This window comes from Bufo gargarizans, chromosome 5, assembly GCF_014858855.1.
Source record: "Bufo gargarizans isolate SCDJY-AF-19 chromosome 5, ASM1485885v1, whole genome shotgun sequence".
Classification (NCBI taxonomy): domain Eukaryota; kingdom Metazoa; phylum Chordata; class Amphibia; order Anura; family Bufonidae; genus Bufo; species Bufo gargarizans.
The window spans coordinates 58,404,461-58,423,004 of record NC_058084.1 but is presented as its reverse complement, the minus strand read 5'-3'; the positions used below and the strand labels follow the sequence as shown (position 1 = coordinate 58,423,004).

At 42.8% G+C, this 18,544-nt stretch overlaps 1 protein-coding gene across 1 annotated transcript in view; it reads left to right on the top strand.

The window, feature by feature from the left end:
- MTSS1 (MTSS I-BAR domain containing 1) overlaps positions 1-18,544 on the top strand; it is a 121,824-nt gene that overhangs the window by 80,747 nt on the left and 22,533 nt on the right. The window contains exons 4-6 of the mRNA XM_044295372.1: positions 11,902-11,986; positions 17,428-17,498; positions 18,227-18,301. Coding sequence (XP_044151307.1) covers positions 11,902-11,986; positions 17,428-17,498; positions 18,227-18,301 — 231 coding nt within the window. The remainder of the gene's footprint in view (positions 1-11,901; positions 11,987-17,427; positions 17,499-18,226; positions 18,302-18,544) is intronic.

The following is an 18,544-nucleotide window of genomic DNA, read 5'->3' as shown; positions in this document are numbered from 1 at the left end:
ACCTCACCAGCAGACTACCTTGTCTCCTCCATTGATAAGTGGCTGCACGTAGACCAATGTGTGGGCGGTCTTGTGCGGTGGATATGGTCTCGTTCAGGGCTGGAGGAGATCTTTGTATGAAGCTTCCTGCTGAGGCTCCATATTGATCGACGGACGTTCAGCCTTACACTGCTGACGCCACACGCTCTGAAAAGGTCTTTATAGCCGGCTTGTTGAGGAAAGTGGAAGACAAAACCTTCACAAATACAAAATGCTGCGCCCCCCTGCAACTCTACCACCAGTGCTGGACTTGAACCGTTTCTTTTCTACCTTTTTAAAAATTCTAGTCAACAGCTTCATAGTCCTACTTGTTGATGGCCACCATGGGGTTGTCACCTTGGAATTATCACCAGGAAAATGGCAGGAAAGTTTGATGTGAAAAGCCGTTAATAAGTAGGCAGAAGAGGGCGTGATGTTTAAGGCTAGGTCTACAATTTTTTATAACGGTAGTCTATGGTGTCGCACTGCAACATACTGCGACGCGACAGTTGCAAAAAATCCATTCGAGATGGATTTTTCTGCAACTGTCGCCGTCGCAGCATGTCGCATTTCGACACAATTATAAAAAACTGTCGCACAACATTGGTGTGACAAAATGTCGCGCGGCAAATTTTGCAGTGTAGTTGTGCCCTATCTGTCGCGTGTAGACCTAGCCTAATAGGCAGAATGGATCACTGTCTCCTGAGGACTCATTCACGTATACTTCTTCCTTTTTAGGGTACTTTCACACTAGCGTTTTTGTTTTCCGGTATTGAGTTCCGTCACAGGAGCTCAATACCGGAAAAAAATGATCAGTTTTATCCTAATGCATTCTGAATGGAGAGCAATCCGTTCAGGATGCATCAGTTCAGTCCCTCTTACGTTTTTTGGATGGAGAAAATACCGCAGCGTGCTGCAGTTTTCTCTCCGGCCAAAAATACTGAACATTTGCCGGAATGTCAGATCTGGTATTATTGAAGTGTATTAGCGCCAGATCCGGCATTAAGTGTTCCGGCAAAACCAGATCCGGCTTTCCGGTCAGCGTATGCGCAGACCTTTTAAAAATGCAAAAAATATATAATACCGGATCCGTTTTTGCGGATGATACCGGAGAGACGGATCCGGTATTTCAATGCATTTTTCAGACGGATCCGGATCCGTCTGACAGATGCCATCAGTTTGCGTCCGGATTGCCGGATCCGGCAGCGTCTTTGATAAATGACCCCCGTTGTTTTCCCCCCTGAAACCTTTTATTCTAATAAAGCTTGTACTTGTAATAAGAAATGCTCTGCAGCTTTCCAATATTCTTTAAAGGGGTTCTGACCACAAAAAAAATTCTGCTTTGTTTAAACCCGCCCCTGGATCTGAATACTTTTGTAATTGCATGTAATTAAAAATTTAGTATAGTCACTGAGCTATTCAATTAAATGTATCTGTATAGCGCCACCTGCTGTTTGTTCTTTTCCTTATTTGTTGTCCACTTTACTGAGGTCGCACGCGCTCAGTTCATGTTAAAAACCCTCATATACCACACCCTATGTGTTCATTTTCTGCGGTGGCCTACTGTATACAGACTGCGCGATATTATACGGGAAAATACAGGTGCCGAAGGAGGCCATGAGAAATAGGCAGAAGTACCTGGATGCCCTCGACACCTCATTCCTCAGAGATCACGTCTCGGATATTTTCGCCTGGACCTCAGGACACCGCGCTTGTTCTGCTCTTTAAATTAACGCCTCTAGATTATTATGAGCTTTCGAAATTAATCTGATTACGTGTCAATTATGGCAGCTTAAAGTCAACGGCGGATTGAGGTCCCCTGATAGCACTGTACATGGTAGGACGGGTCCACGCACTGGGACACGTGTGTTCTAGGCTGCGGCTAGATAAGTACATTACTTGTTCCCCACCTGCTGTCGACTAACACGCTGGTTATCCTGGACTTCAGTCGCTAAACTGATATCCAGCCTGGAACGAATTATGGATTCAATTCTAATAAAATTGCACAGGGCCTATGGCTGTGTTCAATCAGATTGTCCTAGTACGTGAATACAATTTTAGCACTACAGTACAGACTGACACACAGTGCAGTAGTGTGGGAGGAATAACATGCACATGGCTGGTAAAGGGCTACACAGCACTAAAGGGCTGTATTACAGACACATAGGCGATTGGTGCCTCCGTGAAATGCCACATTTGCCCCTAGTAATAACAGATTATTACTAATAATAATAATTTTATAGTATTAGTAATAATAATTATCATAATACTACAATATTATTATGCTAATATAAATATTGATATTAATTAAGAATAATGAAATCATTAGTGATAATTAATAATATCCTTGATAATGAATAATTGTTACAAATTAATAATTATTATACAAATTGTATTTATATTACTAGTATTCCTATTATATTAATAATTATTATTTATAGATTAGGGGAGAATAGATGCAGCATTCAGTGGATGTATATGAGGCACATGGAAGATATGGGTTATCTATACCTCATTTGTATCATGTCCATTGAGTCGCACGATGTCATGTCCATGGAGTCGCCACCAGTAGTGACCTCCTTCTTCAGCCCTCGTAAAGCTCATCCAGTATCAACAAATGTACGACGGCTGCACAGCATTTACATGGACCTTTGTACAAGTTTAGCGTGATGTGTGTTAAAGTTGCAGGAGGGCTTACACGGCCTGTAGCTTGGCGCACTCTGGATCCTTATCATTCTGCTGAACTTACACATGCAGTATACAGAATAGACTGAAACCGACAATCACCCCACATTCTTTCTTATCTATTGTTTCTCCAAAAACATGTTGAATAAGGTTTATATTTTATAGCCCCCACCTATAGCAATTTTTTGCACTTACAGAGTAACTCCATTCACAGTCCGACAGTGAATAATTAGTTGCCAGCAGGTTAGCAGCTGGTGGCCAGTAGGTGGCACTGTTGCCAGTGGGTGACACTACGGAACTCCATGCTGTTTTTGGAGATCTAATGGTGCCACTTTTTCGAGAACATTTTCATCTGGATCAAAAGTACTGCATGGACATGCCAAGTGTGATGTCCGATCCATACTCTGTGCTCTGAGGCAATCAGATGTCTTCCTCTTGCTGCCCCACCTCCGTCTTCTATGTTATGTTTTACACTAGATGGAGTTTTTTTAGTGGCTGAGGAGGTTTCTGAACATTTGCACAGATCCTACAGGTGACGAGAGGGGAAGGTGATGGAGATTGCACTGTCCCCTTACATGAGAGATACATATATTCACATTTACTCCTGATTCATGCGGGAAAAAAAGTAGACCAGGTTTGATGAAGAAATAACAAAATCAAAATTTTGGGAATGTGCTGGAATATCTCTGTAGTAATTTACAAGTGAATAGAAAGCACCAGAAAAAAAAAAAAAAAAAACAACTTGTAATATTTGCGCTATCATTAACACTCAAGATCAAATGTCTCCATATAGATTAGCGCTCCATCTTACTGATATGGCGCTCCAAATATCTTGCCCATAGAGGTAAATGGTATAATTCTTACTGCCTGCAGTCACCACTAGAGGGCGCTTGAGAGGTAACTGCATACCATTGACAAATTGATTAATAATAAAGCAGTATGCGGTAAGCTCCCCCTATTGGTGGATGCAGGCAGATACAAGTGGACAGTTTGTGGGTCTGCAGCATGTCACTTTATTCAGCAGGTTTTTGACCCCTTTCAGTGGAAGGTGTGAAATCTGTAGCAACATCCGCATGCTACACATGCAGATCTGTGGAGGAAGCCGCCAAGTGTGCAGGCAGCCACAAGTGCCTGACTATGTCATATCTCTGGTCTGCTTGACCCTGAAACAGTATTTTGCTGCCTAAGGCAACCATTAAGGTTTCTCCTTGAAAACAAGGTCCTGCGCATTACTGGGACTTACATTTTGCAGTTAGAGGCACATTATTTGCTCACATTAACTCCTGGCCTTGGATTTTGTCAGAAGTGAATTTGACATTTGCTTCCATAGCAAAGTATTTTCTGTGTCCTTTACAATATTGCAGTCATGTGATTGTATCAGTCGCAGATCCTTAATAATCTTGCTGAATTTACAGACAGACTTGAGAGATCTTGTCTGGTCTTGTTCTGTGGCTCAGGAAGTAACCTAAGCTTGCCGACAAGTGTCAACACCTTATAGGACTATTTGTGCTAATACAGCCCCTATGGACAAAAATACTGCCTCCTACGTTCAAAAATATAACTACTATAATACTGCTCCTATGTACAAGAATATAACTACTATAATACTGCCTCCTATGTACAAGAATGTAACTACTATAATACTGCTCCTATGTACAAGAATATACCGACTATAATACTGCTCCTATGTACAAGAATATAACTACTATAATACTGCTCCTATGTACAACAATATAACAACTATAATACTGCCTCCTATGTACAAGAATATAACTACTATAATACTGCTCCTATGTACAAGAATATAACTACTATAATACTGCTCCTATGTACAAGAATATACCGACTATAATACTGCTCCTATGTACAAGAATATAACTACTATAATACTGCTCCTATGTACAAGAATATAACTACTATAATACTGCCTCCTATGTACAAGAATATAACTACTATAATACTGCTCCTATGTACAAGAATATAACTACTATAATACTGCTCCTATGGACAAAAATATAACTACTATAATACTGCTCCTATGTACAAGAATATAACTACTATAATACTGCTCCTATGTACAAGAATATAACTACTATAATACTGCTCCTATGTACAAGAATATAACAACTATAATACTGTTCCTATGTACAAGAATATAACTGCTATAATACTGCTCCTATGTACAAGAATATAACTACTATAATACTGCTCCTATGTACAAGAATATAACTACTATAATACTGCCTCCTATGTGCAAGAATAGAACTACTATAATACTGCCCACTATACAGAAGAATATAACTACTATAATACTGCCCACTATACAGAAGAATATAACTACTATAATACTGCCCACTATACAGAAGAATATAACTACTATAATACTGCCTCCTATGTACAAGAATATAACTACTATAATACTGCTCCTATGCACAAGAATATAACTACTATAATACTGCCTCCTATGTACAAGAATATAACTACTATAATACTGCTCCTATGTACAAGAATATAACTACTATAATACTGATCTTATGTACAAGAATATAACTACTATAATACTGCTCCTATGTACAAGAATAGAACTACTATAATACTGCCCACTATACAGAAGAATAGAACTACTATAATACTGCCCACTATACAGAAGAATAGAACTACTATAATACTGCCCACTATACAGAAGAATATAAAAACATAGTGTACTCATTGTAAAGTTGCACATGCTGTTTCTATGACGATGACAGTGGGAATGTACAGTACGGTAGAGTAACAGGTGGTGCAGTTTTCTTGTCCTGGAGCTTTCCATCGCTCCCTCTTATGACCCCTGTAGTACCCCCTGTCCCGCTGCCGGCTGCTCTGGTACGTGTTTATATGAAGCTTATCTTGAATTATTGGGCAGTGTGGAATTTCTTTCTTTCTTCTTAGAAGGTTTATTTAAACTTACAGTGTAAACAGCTGGAAGGCCTGCGCGATCCGCCCGCCATAGCGGGATTACGGAGAGGTGCGCGGCTGATGGCAGTGTCTCTTTTTATATGACTTTTCTCCCCAGATGACAGGATCCTCTATTAGGATACATAAACTGTTGAGGTTGCAGATACTTTGCTTATATTTTATACATTATAATTTTACATAAATAGAGAGCAGTGCATTGTGGGTACAGTGCCGTTTAGTACATAGGGCTACGGCCTCCAGGTGCTACCGTCACTCCCATAGACAATGAATGGTTCCCCATTTAAATAGGGATCACGGACCCCCCAATCTCAGTGTCTGGTGGGATCCCAGTAATCATGTACTTACTGCCGATTCTGTGCAGACGAAGCACAATATCCGATAGCCCTCAGTGATGTGTCCTTGTACTTGCAGCAGATGACTCGGCGATCGCCTCCACCTCGTCCCATAAATTCCCGGTTTCTTGGCCCCAGCTGTGTACACAGGAGCGGATGGTCGCAGACAGCCGGGGCCACATTCTAAACACAACTTCTGTTTGCTGTTACCTGCACTAAAACAATGGCCGAAAACAGCAGCAAACTGCTACATGCCTGCTGGTGAACGCTGGATCCGGAGCTGCCCACGTACACACCTGGGGCGGCCATACACTATCAGCAGTGGTCACTGACACATCACGTCACCTCTTCATCACCACAACTTAGGCCCCTTTCACACGAGCGTGGCGGATTAGGTCCAGATGCGTTCAGTGAAACTCTCACCATTTTGCAAGCAAGTTCAGTTAGTTTTGTCTGCGATTGCGTTCAGTTGTTCCTTTTTTTTTTTTTACGCGCGTGATAAAAAACTGAAGGTTTACAAACAACATCTCTTAGCAACAATCAATGAAAAACGCATCGCATTCGCACTTGCTTCTGGCTGCAATGCGTTTTTCACGCAGCCCCATTCACTTCTAGGGAGCCAGGGCTGCGTGAAAAACAAAGAATATAGAACATGCTGCGATTTTTACGCAACGCAGAACTGATGGGTGAAAAACAATGCCTCATGTACACAGACCCATTGAAATGAATGGGTCCGGATTCAGTGCGGGTGCAATACGTTCACGTCACGCACTGCACCCGCGTGGAAAACCCGCTTGTGTGAAAGAGGCCTTGTCAGGATTAGGTCCGGATGCGTCCCGGTGCATTGTGGCAAACCCGCACGAGTAGGTACCCAATTGCAGTCAGTTTTGACTGCGATTGCGTTCCGTTGTTCAGTTTTTATCACGTGGGTGTAATGCGTTTTGCACGCGCGTGATAAAAAAAACTGAATGTGGTACCCAGACCCGAACTTCTTCATAGAAGTTCAGGTTTGGGTTCAAGGTTGTGTAGATTGTATTATTTCCCCTTATAACATGGTTATAAGGGAAAATTAATAGCATTCTGAATACAGAATACATAGTACAATAGCGCTGGAGGGGTTAAAAAAATAAAATAAAAATTGAACTCTCCTTAATCTACTTGTTCGCACAGCCGGCATCTCTTCTGTCTTCATCTGTGAGGAAAAGGACCTTTGACGTCACTACGCTCATCACATGGTCATTCACATGGTCCATCACCATGTGATGAGCGTAGTGATGTCATCAAGGGTCCTTTTCCTCACAGATGAAGACAGAAGAGATGCCGGCTGCGCGAACAAGTGGATTAAGGTGAGTTAAATTATTATTATTATTATTTTTTTAACCCCTCCAGCCCTATTATACTATGCATTCTGTATTCAGAATGCTATTATTTTCCCTTTATAACCATGTTATAAGGGAAAATAATAATGATCGGGTCTCCATCCCGATCGTCTCCTAGCAACCATGCGTGAAAATCGCACCGCATCCGCACTTGCTTGCGGATGCTTGCGATTTTCACGCAACCCCATTCATTTCTATGGGGCCTGCGTTACGTGAAAAACGCACAAAGAGGAGCATGTTGCGTTTTTCACGCAACGCACAAGTGATGCGTGAAAATCACCGCTCATCTGAACAGCCCCATGGAAATTAATGGGTCCGGATTCAGTGCGGGTGCAATGCTTTCACCTCACGCATCGCACCCGCGCGGAAATCTCGCCTCCGTGTGAAAGGGGGCCTTACTCATCGGACTGATCCTAAGTTACATCCTGTATTATACTCCGGAGCTGCACTCACTATCCTGCTGGTGCAGTCACTGTGTACATACATTACATTACTTCTCCTGTACTGATCCTGAGTTACATCCTGTGTTATACTCCAGAGCTGCACTCACTATTCTGCTGGTGCAGTCACTGTGTACATACATTACATTACTTATCCTGTACTGATCCAGAGTTACATCCTGTATTATACTCCAGAGCTGCACTCACTATTCTGCTGGTGCAGTCACTGTGTACATACATTACTTATCCTGTACTGATCCTGAGTTACATCCTGTATTATACCCCAGAGCTGCACTCACTATTCTGCTGGAGAAGTCACTGAGTACATACATTACATTACTTATCCTGTACTGATCCTGAGTTACATCCTGTATTATACTCCAGAGCTGCACTCACTATTCTGCTGGAGAAGTCACTGAGTACATACATTACATTACAAGATTAATTTTCCCAGCCTTTTGTGTGTAGGATAATAATTAGAGAAAAACAACTTTCCTACTATTTTTTTAGGACTTTACTATTTATGACTTACAGTATCTATAGAACAGTTCCTCTAGATCAGATTGGCCTGGGGGCGACACCGCCATCTATCAGCTGCTTTCAGGACCCGCAGAGCCAGAACTACACAGCTCTGCACACTGTGCGGCGGCGGCTGTAGCTGATTCCTGCAGCACTCTGCCCATTCAAGTGAAATTATTCATTAGACAGAATCCTCAAAGTTCCATGGGAGGCTCTGTTTAATGTTGGAGTTCCTCTTTGATGCCAGTGCCATGCACAGCGCAGGTGCTCACTGGTCTGATTTAAAGGGGAACTCCACCCTAATAACAAACATGTGCTCAAATGTCCTCTGTGATTTTCTTATTACAGAAACTACAAACCTTTCATTACAGGATCAAGTAGATTTTGTGGATTTTGGACCCCACGCCCCCCTTTTAATTTGGAAATTGTATGTAGTCGGAGCTAACGCACCCCCCACTAATGCTCCTTATACGCTGGATGCCTGCTAAGCTTGTTTTATAGACATGTGCCTGTATACCAGCCAATACATACATACCAGCCAAGTTGAACAAGCAGAGCTGTGGGGTAAAGCATGGTGGATAGACATCATTCATACCACTACTGGCTCCAGACAGTGCAGCTAAGCTAAACTTGCTTATTGTACATTTGGAGTAAAGAGAACCCATAAGCATTACGTCTTGTCGGCCATTGATTTACCTGTTGTCATGGCGACGCGATAGTTCAATGCAAAGGCTGAGTTTACATATAGGAATAAATCTGTAATCCAGTTCAAAAGCACAGCAGCTCTCACCTGCAAGCTCATCCAGAGCAAGGAAACAGCCTGCACATGGCCAGGGATCATGAGTAAGGACTGAAACGCGTAGATCGTTACTATGTGTGTTTTTTTTGGAGTTTTTAAACCGCAAGAAATAAAGGATTGTTCGTTTTACAGAGCAGGAATTGATCTGTGTATACATCCGTGCTGTAGAGGTCAGGAGTTGGGGGCAGGGGTTACTCTATACGGCCATAAAGCATTTGCCGGTGACGCCGTATGGCGATTCTTTCCTCATACAGAGTCAGGATATGTGTATAGAACTGTACGGTAATATTACATGTGGTCTGTATGGCGGTATTTAATGGGAAGCACTTGGATATAGCATATTATTTGCGTGTATTTTTATGTGCTGTACTCTATTCTATTATCTCAGCACTATATGGCGGTGTTATATAGGCCAAATTTGCAAGAAAAATTTGAAGAAGTGTGGGGCCGCTACTTTATTGTCCAGGGCCCCATTGTGTATGAAACGGACGCTGATCAGGCAGATTAGACAGTCTGCAAAGGCAGGGTGTAACGGTGTATTGGATTTTACCTAGCTCTCCCATAAGCCTATGTTCTCAGGCGGTACTGGTTCTACTTATGGAGATCCTGCTGGTATGGGGAGTCTTGCAATGCACCCTGGGAAATAGTATGCAAATTAGCTGTCCTCCAGAGCTGCCTGTCTGGCGCCACCTATAGGCAGTTACCCGGTATAAGTCAATGTCCAAGCCATTAAAGAAATAGGGAGAGGATTTTATTTATTTTATTTTTTTAGTTTTATCTAGTGTGCGGTATTTAGTCATCGGACCACCTACGCTGTCCCGGCTTTGTGCCGGTGTTGATATAAAGTAGGCCTCGTGTGTTTCTTACCCCCGTCTGGTAGCGGCAGCAGCTGGAGCATGACGGGTCCTGTCATAATACCGCCCTGGAGTTTATAAAACATTCCGTCCTCGTTAATTTCATAATCTCTGCACATTCTTTTGCGCAGCCCTAGATTGACCCGGGCCTCCTTGGCAGAGGGCGCGCAGACCGCTCCGCCATGATGAGCACGTTGCCGCCACCGCAGGTTCTGTAATTATACGATGCCGTTCGTTTCCTGTCCATTTATAGACGTCTTCTGTCCACCTGTCATTTAGCAAAACCAGAGGATTGCAGAGGATGCACTGTCTTGTGGTCTGGGCGCTCCTTTATATGGGGAGCCCTGTAATCATCAGCATATGGAGGCAATGGGAAGCTCTTCTCACAGCCTTAACTGGTTGTGTGCCCTTCTAGATGCCCAGAGAGCAAGGACAGGTCATAATTTGCAGCCTAAAAACATCAGAGTTCTATATGCAGCTTTGGGTGTGACTGGAGTATCACCACCAGTACTGCATCACAGCAGATTATATTGTAAAACAGCGAGGAGGAGTGGGGAATTATAAGGTTTTTTTAGACTTGCGCTAAGGATCCAGCAGAATTCTAAGTGCAGCTTTGGATGTGACTAGTGAAAGTTATCATTCTCCACTCCAACAGAGTTTATTCTGTATTGGCTGTAAACATTATAGAACAGCAAAGAGATGCTAGGCGCTGCAGTCTGGTGTAAATAGAAATACAGCCGGTGTTTGAATGCAGCTTTGGATGTGACTGGAGTATCGTCTGCCATACTGCATAACAGCTGAGAGTATTGTGTTGGCAATAAACAGCAAGGAAAAATGTAATGGAGCTAAGGAATCCAATGGAATATTAAATGCAGCTTTGGATGTGACTAGAGAACATTTGCACTCTCTGCCCCATAGCACACTTTATTCTGTTTTGACAATTAAAACATTATAGGGCAGCAAAGAGATGCTGGGTCCTGCAGGTTGAAGCATATAGACATTTTAGCAGGTGTTTGAAGGCAGCTTTGGTTGTGATTGGAGTATAAGAATGACATAATTTCAGATTAGAAAGCAAAAAGAGCATAACCAGTACTGAGAGGATGTGTGATATGTCGATTAAATATATCAGGGACCATCACTAGTTGGGGGTGACCTGGATTGGCAGATCTGATTGATCAAACCATCATACATGTCCTGCACTTCCATCATAGGGGCCTCCACAGATCTTTAATCATACGAGTGCTGTGCAAAAGACGGAATATCGGCCTCTTCACCCCGTTTCAAATAGATTTACACAATGGATGTGTTTTGACTTAAAATCACACCTTCAGAGCAACACGAAGAAGACATGCAATATACAGCCATGCTGCCTCAGTACAACAGCGCCTCTGTGTGGGGGGTGGTGGTACTGCAGCCAAACTCTATCCAAGCCATTTATTGTTCTTCAGAGAAATTCCAGGAATGTAGAACAACTTCTTTTGGGTTAGAAGTGCTCCCTAATAAGGTGTTGTGGTTAAAGGAAAAGATCTTAGATGGCTATATGGTCTAGCTGGCAGCCACATCAGTCCTGGGTCTAAGCACAGGTGACAGGTGCTCTTTATACCTAGGAGCAATTATGAGAACATTAGATAGATATTAGATAGATAAATATTAGATAGATATTAGATAGATACGACATAGATATGAGAGATAGATAGATAGATTATAGATAGATATGAGATAGATAGATGATAGATATGACATTGATAGATATGACATTGATAGATAATAGATACATAGATATGAGATAGATACCCGCTCTCTTATAAACTGCATGCTGTGTGTGAAGATATAGATATGAGATGTCCTGTACATGTGGTGGATAACGTCCATATTATTTGCTAGACACTAATGATCTTATATTTTTCTTATATTTTTCAGGGGCGACCCGAGAAGTTGGTTCTGCTTTGACCAGAATGTGTATGAGACATCGCAGCATCGAGTCCAAACTCAGACAGTTTTCCAGGTCAGCGCTTACTTATGTCAATCCTAAACATGTCGGCATCTGTCAGCAGTTTTGTCCCTATGACACTGGCTGACCTGTTACATGTGCTCTTGGCAGCTGAAGACATCTGTGTTGGTCCCATGTTCATATGTGCCCGCATTACTGAGAAAAGTGATGTTTTAAATATGCAAATGATCCTCTAGGAGCAACGGGGGCGTAGCCATTACACCTAAAGGCTCTGCTTTCTCTGGAAGTGTCACGCCCTCTGCACTTTGACAGGGCCAGGCAGGGGTGATCACGTTTACACTGCCTGGCCCTTCAAGGTGCAGAGGGCACGGCAGTGGCAGAGAGAGCAGAGCCTCTAGGTGTAATGGCAACGCCCCCGTTGCTCCTAGAGGCTTATATCCAATCGGCAGCAGTCTGCAATCTGCCAGTGAGTGGAGGCAGCAGGAGACATGGTGGCACAGCGCTCTTCTGCCACTGGCACCAGTTTGTTCTGGTGAGATAGTTTTATGATTTTTTATTTTTTTTCCGGTTTATAGGCTATTCCAATCTCATAAGGTGATGGCATATTGCTAGTATATGGTACCAGTTTATAATCAGTGGACCTCCCCACCGACCCTGAGACTGAAGGGGTCCCCGTGCTGCGGCCCTTTCACAGACTCGGCAGCTCCTTGGCCACCCACAGGGTGCAGGGAACTGAAGAACAGCTCCATGTAATGAATTGGGGCCCGCTTCTGTTCCCGGCACAGGTGGGGGCGCCACCGTGCAGGGAGAGACTGTGGACGGGCCACAGCTGGTTGGCCCCTTTCCTTTCATAGACTGTGTCAGGAGGTCCAACCCTCTCTTATAATCCGAGTAAAATGCCACGACTTTGAAATGGTAATTTCCCCCTTAAAGGGAATCTGTCGCCAGTGACCTACCTATCCAACTGTCAGCATAGACACCTAGCTGTGGTTCACCTCATTAAAACGCTGCTCTTCTTTTGTTGATTGGATGCTCCGTTCCCGAGTTATGACCCTTTTTCTTAATATGCAAATTAAGCTTTTGGTGTAATGTGGGCGTCACCATTGCTCTTATCGCACCCAAACTCTGCTCCTTTCTTGGGCCAGCACCTCCCTGGCTGCTTTGATTGACCGGACCAGGCACTGGCAAAGCAGCCAGAGAGGGGCAGGCCACAGAAAGATGTGGAGCTTGGGGGCAGCAAGAGCAGTGGTGACTCCCTCATTGCACCAAAGGCCTAATTTGCATATTAACAAAAAGTATTATAACTCTGGAATAGAGCCTCAGATCCACAAAAGAAAAACTGAGTTTTAATCCAGTGAACCACAGCTAGGTGTCTATGCAGACAGTTTGATAGGGAGGTCGTCGGTGACAGATTCCCTTTTAAATACCTGATGGGTGACTACCCGGATCTCCACAGTAGCATGAAAGTCCAGACTAGTCACCCGGCGGACATGGATGGGCTCAGCCCAGATAAACACATTCTTCACCCGTCTGGTCTGGGTTCATGTCTGGTGACGTGTGCCTAGGCCTCACATGTTAGATGCTGGAACCCGCAGCGCCTCTTTGGCTCGATCCTCTGTGCTTACAGATATTTGGATTCATTACATTTTCCGCCCTCGATATCTAAACATAAATTATGGAAATTACCTCGTAGTTTCCAAACAAACTCCTACTCATCAGCTGTGCACTTCTCACCGTCTCTGCGTGTTTGCGTTCAGGTGGTTAAGGCGACATGTGCTGTGTACACGTGGCGTCCTGAAATAACACCGGGAGAATAGGGCACGTGACCACAGCTTAGCCATGTCTGTCCACCTGTGGTGGTACTGCAGGGAAATTCAACACCCACAAGACATTGTGGGGTCCTTCTAACGAAAAATGGATTGCTATAATTTGTAGCACCCATGGTGTAAACCCTGTAGATATCTCATGAAGATGGGAAAATGCAGAGAATGCCGTATTGCAGTGGCCCCCAGTATGTGGCTCTGAAGTAATACAACTCCCAGCAGGACATGATAACTTACAGCTTAGGCTACTTTCACATTAGCGTTTTCAATTCCGCTATTGCGATCCGTCATAAGGATATCAATTGGCAATGGGGACAAAACTGAACTGAACGAAACGGAGTGCACCAAAATGCATTCCATTACCTTTGGTTGCGTCCCCATCGTTGACAGAAAAACGCTGCAAGCAGCGTTTTTCTGTCCGCGATGTGGTGCGGAGGAAGACTGAAACTGATCCGCCCCCATTGACTTACAGTCCGGTCCATAAATATTGGGACATCGACACAATTCAAAATTTTTTGGCTCTATACACCACCACAATGGTTTTAAAATGAAACAAACAAGATGTGCTTTACCTGCAGACTGTCAGCTTTAATTTGAGGGTATTTACATCCAAATCAGGTGAACGGTGCAGGAATTACAACAGTTTGCATATGTGCCTCCCACTTGTTAAGGGACCAAAAGTAATGGGACAATTGGCTCCTCAGCTGTTCCATGGCCGGTGTGTGTTATTCCCTCATTATCCCAATTACAATGAGCAGATAAAAGGTCCAGAGGTCATTTCCAGTCTGCTGTTTGCATTTGGAATTTGTTGCTGTCAACTCTCAAGATGAGATCCAAAGAGCGGTCACCTATCAGTGAAGCCATCATTAGGCTGAAAAAACACAACAAACCCATCAGAGAGATAGCAAAAACATTAGGCCTGGCCAAAACAACTGTTTGGAACATTCTTAAAAAGAAGGAACGCACCGGTGAGCTCAGCAACACCGGAAGACCACGGAAAACAACTGTGGTGGATGACCGAAGAATTCTTTCCCTGGTGAAGAAAACAGTTGGCCAGATCAAGAACACTCTCCAGGAGGTAGGTGTATGTGTGTCAAAGTCAACAATCAAGAGAAGACTTCACCAGAGTGAGTACAGAGGGTTCACCACAAGATGTAAACCATTGGTGAGCCTCAAAAACAGGAAGGCCAGATTAGAGTTTGCCAAACGACATCTAAAAAAGCCTTCACAGTTCTGGAACAACATCTATGGACAAAATGAGACCAAGATCAACTTGTACCAGAGTGATGGGAAGAGAAGAGTATGGAGAAGGAAAGGAACTGCTCATGATCCTAAGCATACCACCTCATCAGTGAAGCATGGTGGTGGTAGTGTCATGGCGTGGGCATGTATGGCTGCCAATGGAACTGGTTCTCTTGTATTTATTGATGATGTGACTGCTGACAAAAGCAGCAGGATGAATTCTGAAGTGTTTCGGGCAATATTATCTGCTCATATTCAGCCAAATGCTTCAGAACTCATTGGACGGCGCTTCACAGTGCAGATGGACAATGACCCAAAGCATACTGCAAAAGCAACCAAAGAGTTTTTTAAGGGAAAGAAGTGGAATGTTATGCAATGTCCAAGTCAATCACCGGACCTGAATCCGATTGAGCATGCATTTCACTTGCTGAAGACAAAACTGAAGGGAAAATGCCCCAAGAACAAGCAGGAACTGAAGACAGTTGCAGTAGAGGCCTGGCAGAGCATCACCAGGGATGAAACCCAGCGTCTGGTGATGTCTATGCGTTCCAGACTTCAGGCTGTAATTGACTGCAAAGGATTTGCAACCAAGTATTAAAAAGTGAAAGTTTGATTTATGATTATTATTCTGTCCCATTACTTTTGGTCCCTTAACAAGTAGGGGGCACATATGCAAACTGTTGTAATTCCTGCACCGTTCACCTGATTTGGATGTAAATACCCTCAAATTAAAGCTGACAGTCTGCAGGTAAAGCACATCTTGTTCGTTTCATTTCAAATCCATTGTGGTGGTGTATAATTTTTTTTTAGAGTTGTGTCGATGTCCCAATATTTATGGACCTAACTACATTGTGTGTCTGGACAGATCCGTTTTCTCTGACACAATAGAAAATTGTTCCGTCCCCCATTGACTTTCAATGGTGGTCATAACGGATCCGTCTTTTGCGTATATAGGACATAATACAACCGGATCCATTTGTGACGGATGTATGCGGTTGTATTATTGTAACGGAAGCGTTTTTGCAGATCCATGACGGATCCGCAAAAAAACGCTAATGTGAAAGTAGTCTAACTTGGTCCATCAGACACGCCGAGTGCTAATACGTTGGCTTCCCCACCCCAAGTTTTAAGTGCCTAGAAGGAATCTAATGGGGATCTCTTGAGTGCTCTCAGTACATAGTGGGTGATTTTTTAGATTCAGATGTGTCCTTCTATAAGGGCATTTTATTGATCTCCTCCTTATTCTTGTATCTTTTACTTTGAAGACCTTATTTGCTCCTATAAATATCTGCTCTTTCCTCCTCATGACCACTTGCCTTCTTCAGCCCTGCAGTCTAGACCTCATATCGTTCTTATGATCCATTTTGCCCTGACACTCTACTTACCACCCCTAGTCTCAGTATTTTCTCCTCTCCTCAGTACTCTCCTCTGCGTTTGTTGTCCACTGAAATATCCACCTTACTCATAATTCACTTTTGCCCAATTTCTACTCATCATTCATTCTTCCATCCTCCAGTCTACTCATTCACAGTATCCACCACCTCTACCTAGTTTCTCCTCTACTCTTCATTGTTTTCCTCTTCCCTTTTTAATGGCTTAGTATTTCTTACTCCTACTTTTCATCATTCACTCTTCTCTCTGTTTCATTTCTTCTCTGTTCTCCTCTCCAGTTCTTCTGTCCTCCACTCTACTCACAATCTACTCATAGTTCACACTATTCAACTTCTCTTCACATTGACTACTCTGCCCTTCATCTCTTTCCTCTTCCATTCCATATCTCTACTCATCATTCATTCTACTCTCGACCTGTTTTCTTCTATATTATATTCTGTCTCTTCCATCCTCCAATCTACATATCATTTACAGTATCCTCCACCTCTGCTAGTTTTTTTTCCTCTATTCTTTGTCATTTCCATCTTTTATTTTCTAATTCCTCAGTATTTACACTTGTATTCCATTGTATTTTGTCTTCATTTTATCATTGACTTTACTCTTCACTTCTCTGCTCTACTCTTCAGGTCCTTTCATCATCTACTGTACTCACAATCTACTCATAGTTCTCCACTCTTTGTATTGAGTTTCTGCTCTTCATCTCTTTCCTCTTCGATGCTATGTTCTATCTGCACTCTTTATCCATTTTACTCTCCACCTGTTTTCTTCTCCATTCTACTCTAAAAATATATTTGTACCGTGTTAACCAGTAAAAAGAGGAGATAAAAAAAATTGAGATTCCTCAGTGGTTGATACCTTTTAATGGCTTCATCTTCATCAATTAGCTATGAAAGGATATCAACCACTGAGGAATCTTTTTCTGCTCTACTCTTCATCACTTGCCTCTTCTTGTTTGCACTGATCGTCCATTATACTTTCTTACCAGTCCAACTTTTTTTCTTTAATGTGCATAACAGTGCTCTGATTGACTGCCTGATCAATCCATTACAAGAGCAGGTGGAGGAATGGAAGAAGGTTGCAAATCAACTTGACAAGGATCACTGCAAAAGGTAAGAGCTGTGTTTCACTTAAGGTGTTTACTTAGACATTTGAACATCATAGCAGGGTTATTAGTTCTTGGCAACCTGATGAGCCAGTGGAGAGAACTGCTGACCACCGGTGGTTTTCACCCAGGTGGATTCATCTGAATGGCTGGCTGTGTCTTGGTGGCTCCCATATGATAGGGGTCATGTGGGGTTAAACAACCTCCAATCATTAAAGGCCTTTGATATGTCTTAGAGAGATGTCAAAAGTTCACAAGAGTGATGGTCCCTTAGCTCGTCCCTGATGGGGCATTTGGTATTGTCCTGAGCGTTGCCCTTCTTCAGATTTAATCCACAGGACTCCAGATCCTTAGAAGAGGTATTGTCCAAACAAGAAAGGGAGCAAAGTAGATGTAGTTCTTCAGTCATGGTTCTCTCGGAAATAGCAGCCAATCACCCAGGAGTTGGACCTTCTAGATCAGCAGGCCAGTCAGGGAGCCTATAGTATAGTTTCATACTATAGGCTCCCTGCGTGGCCTGCTGATTTAGAAGGTCCAACTCCTGGGTGATTGGCTGATTGTCCAGTCCCGACAACTATTAAACAAATAATACATATTCTTTGTTAATGTTGTGGTGTCAGAGTATTCGTGGGGACAGGTGGTCGTGTTCTGTAAGAAAACCTATTCTACGAAATAATCCCCTCTAGAAACAGATCAGACAAGTCCTAATCTATCATCTTCATTATCATCTTCCAGAATACAAAAAGGCTCGTCAAGAAATCAAGAAGAAGTCATCAGACACCCTTAAACTGCAGAAAAAAGCTAAGAAAGGTAAATCTGGATTTCTTTCATATGTCAGTGAGGAGGTGTTATTGAAAAGATATGATAGGAATTCAGAAGAAGCTGATGATGTCATTATTCTTCCCATTTATGTCATATCTGTCCATCTATATGTCTATCATCTATCTGTCCATCTCTCTCTCTCATGTCTTAGCTATCTGTCTATCTATCTGATATCTGTCTATCTTTCTATCTATCTCGTACCTATCTGTTAACAGCAGTTATGCTATTAAA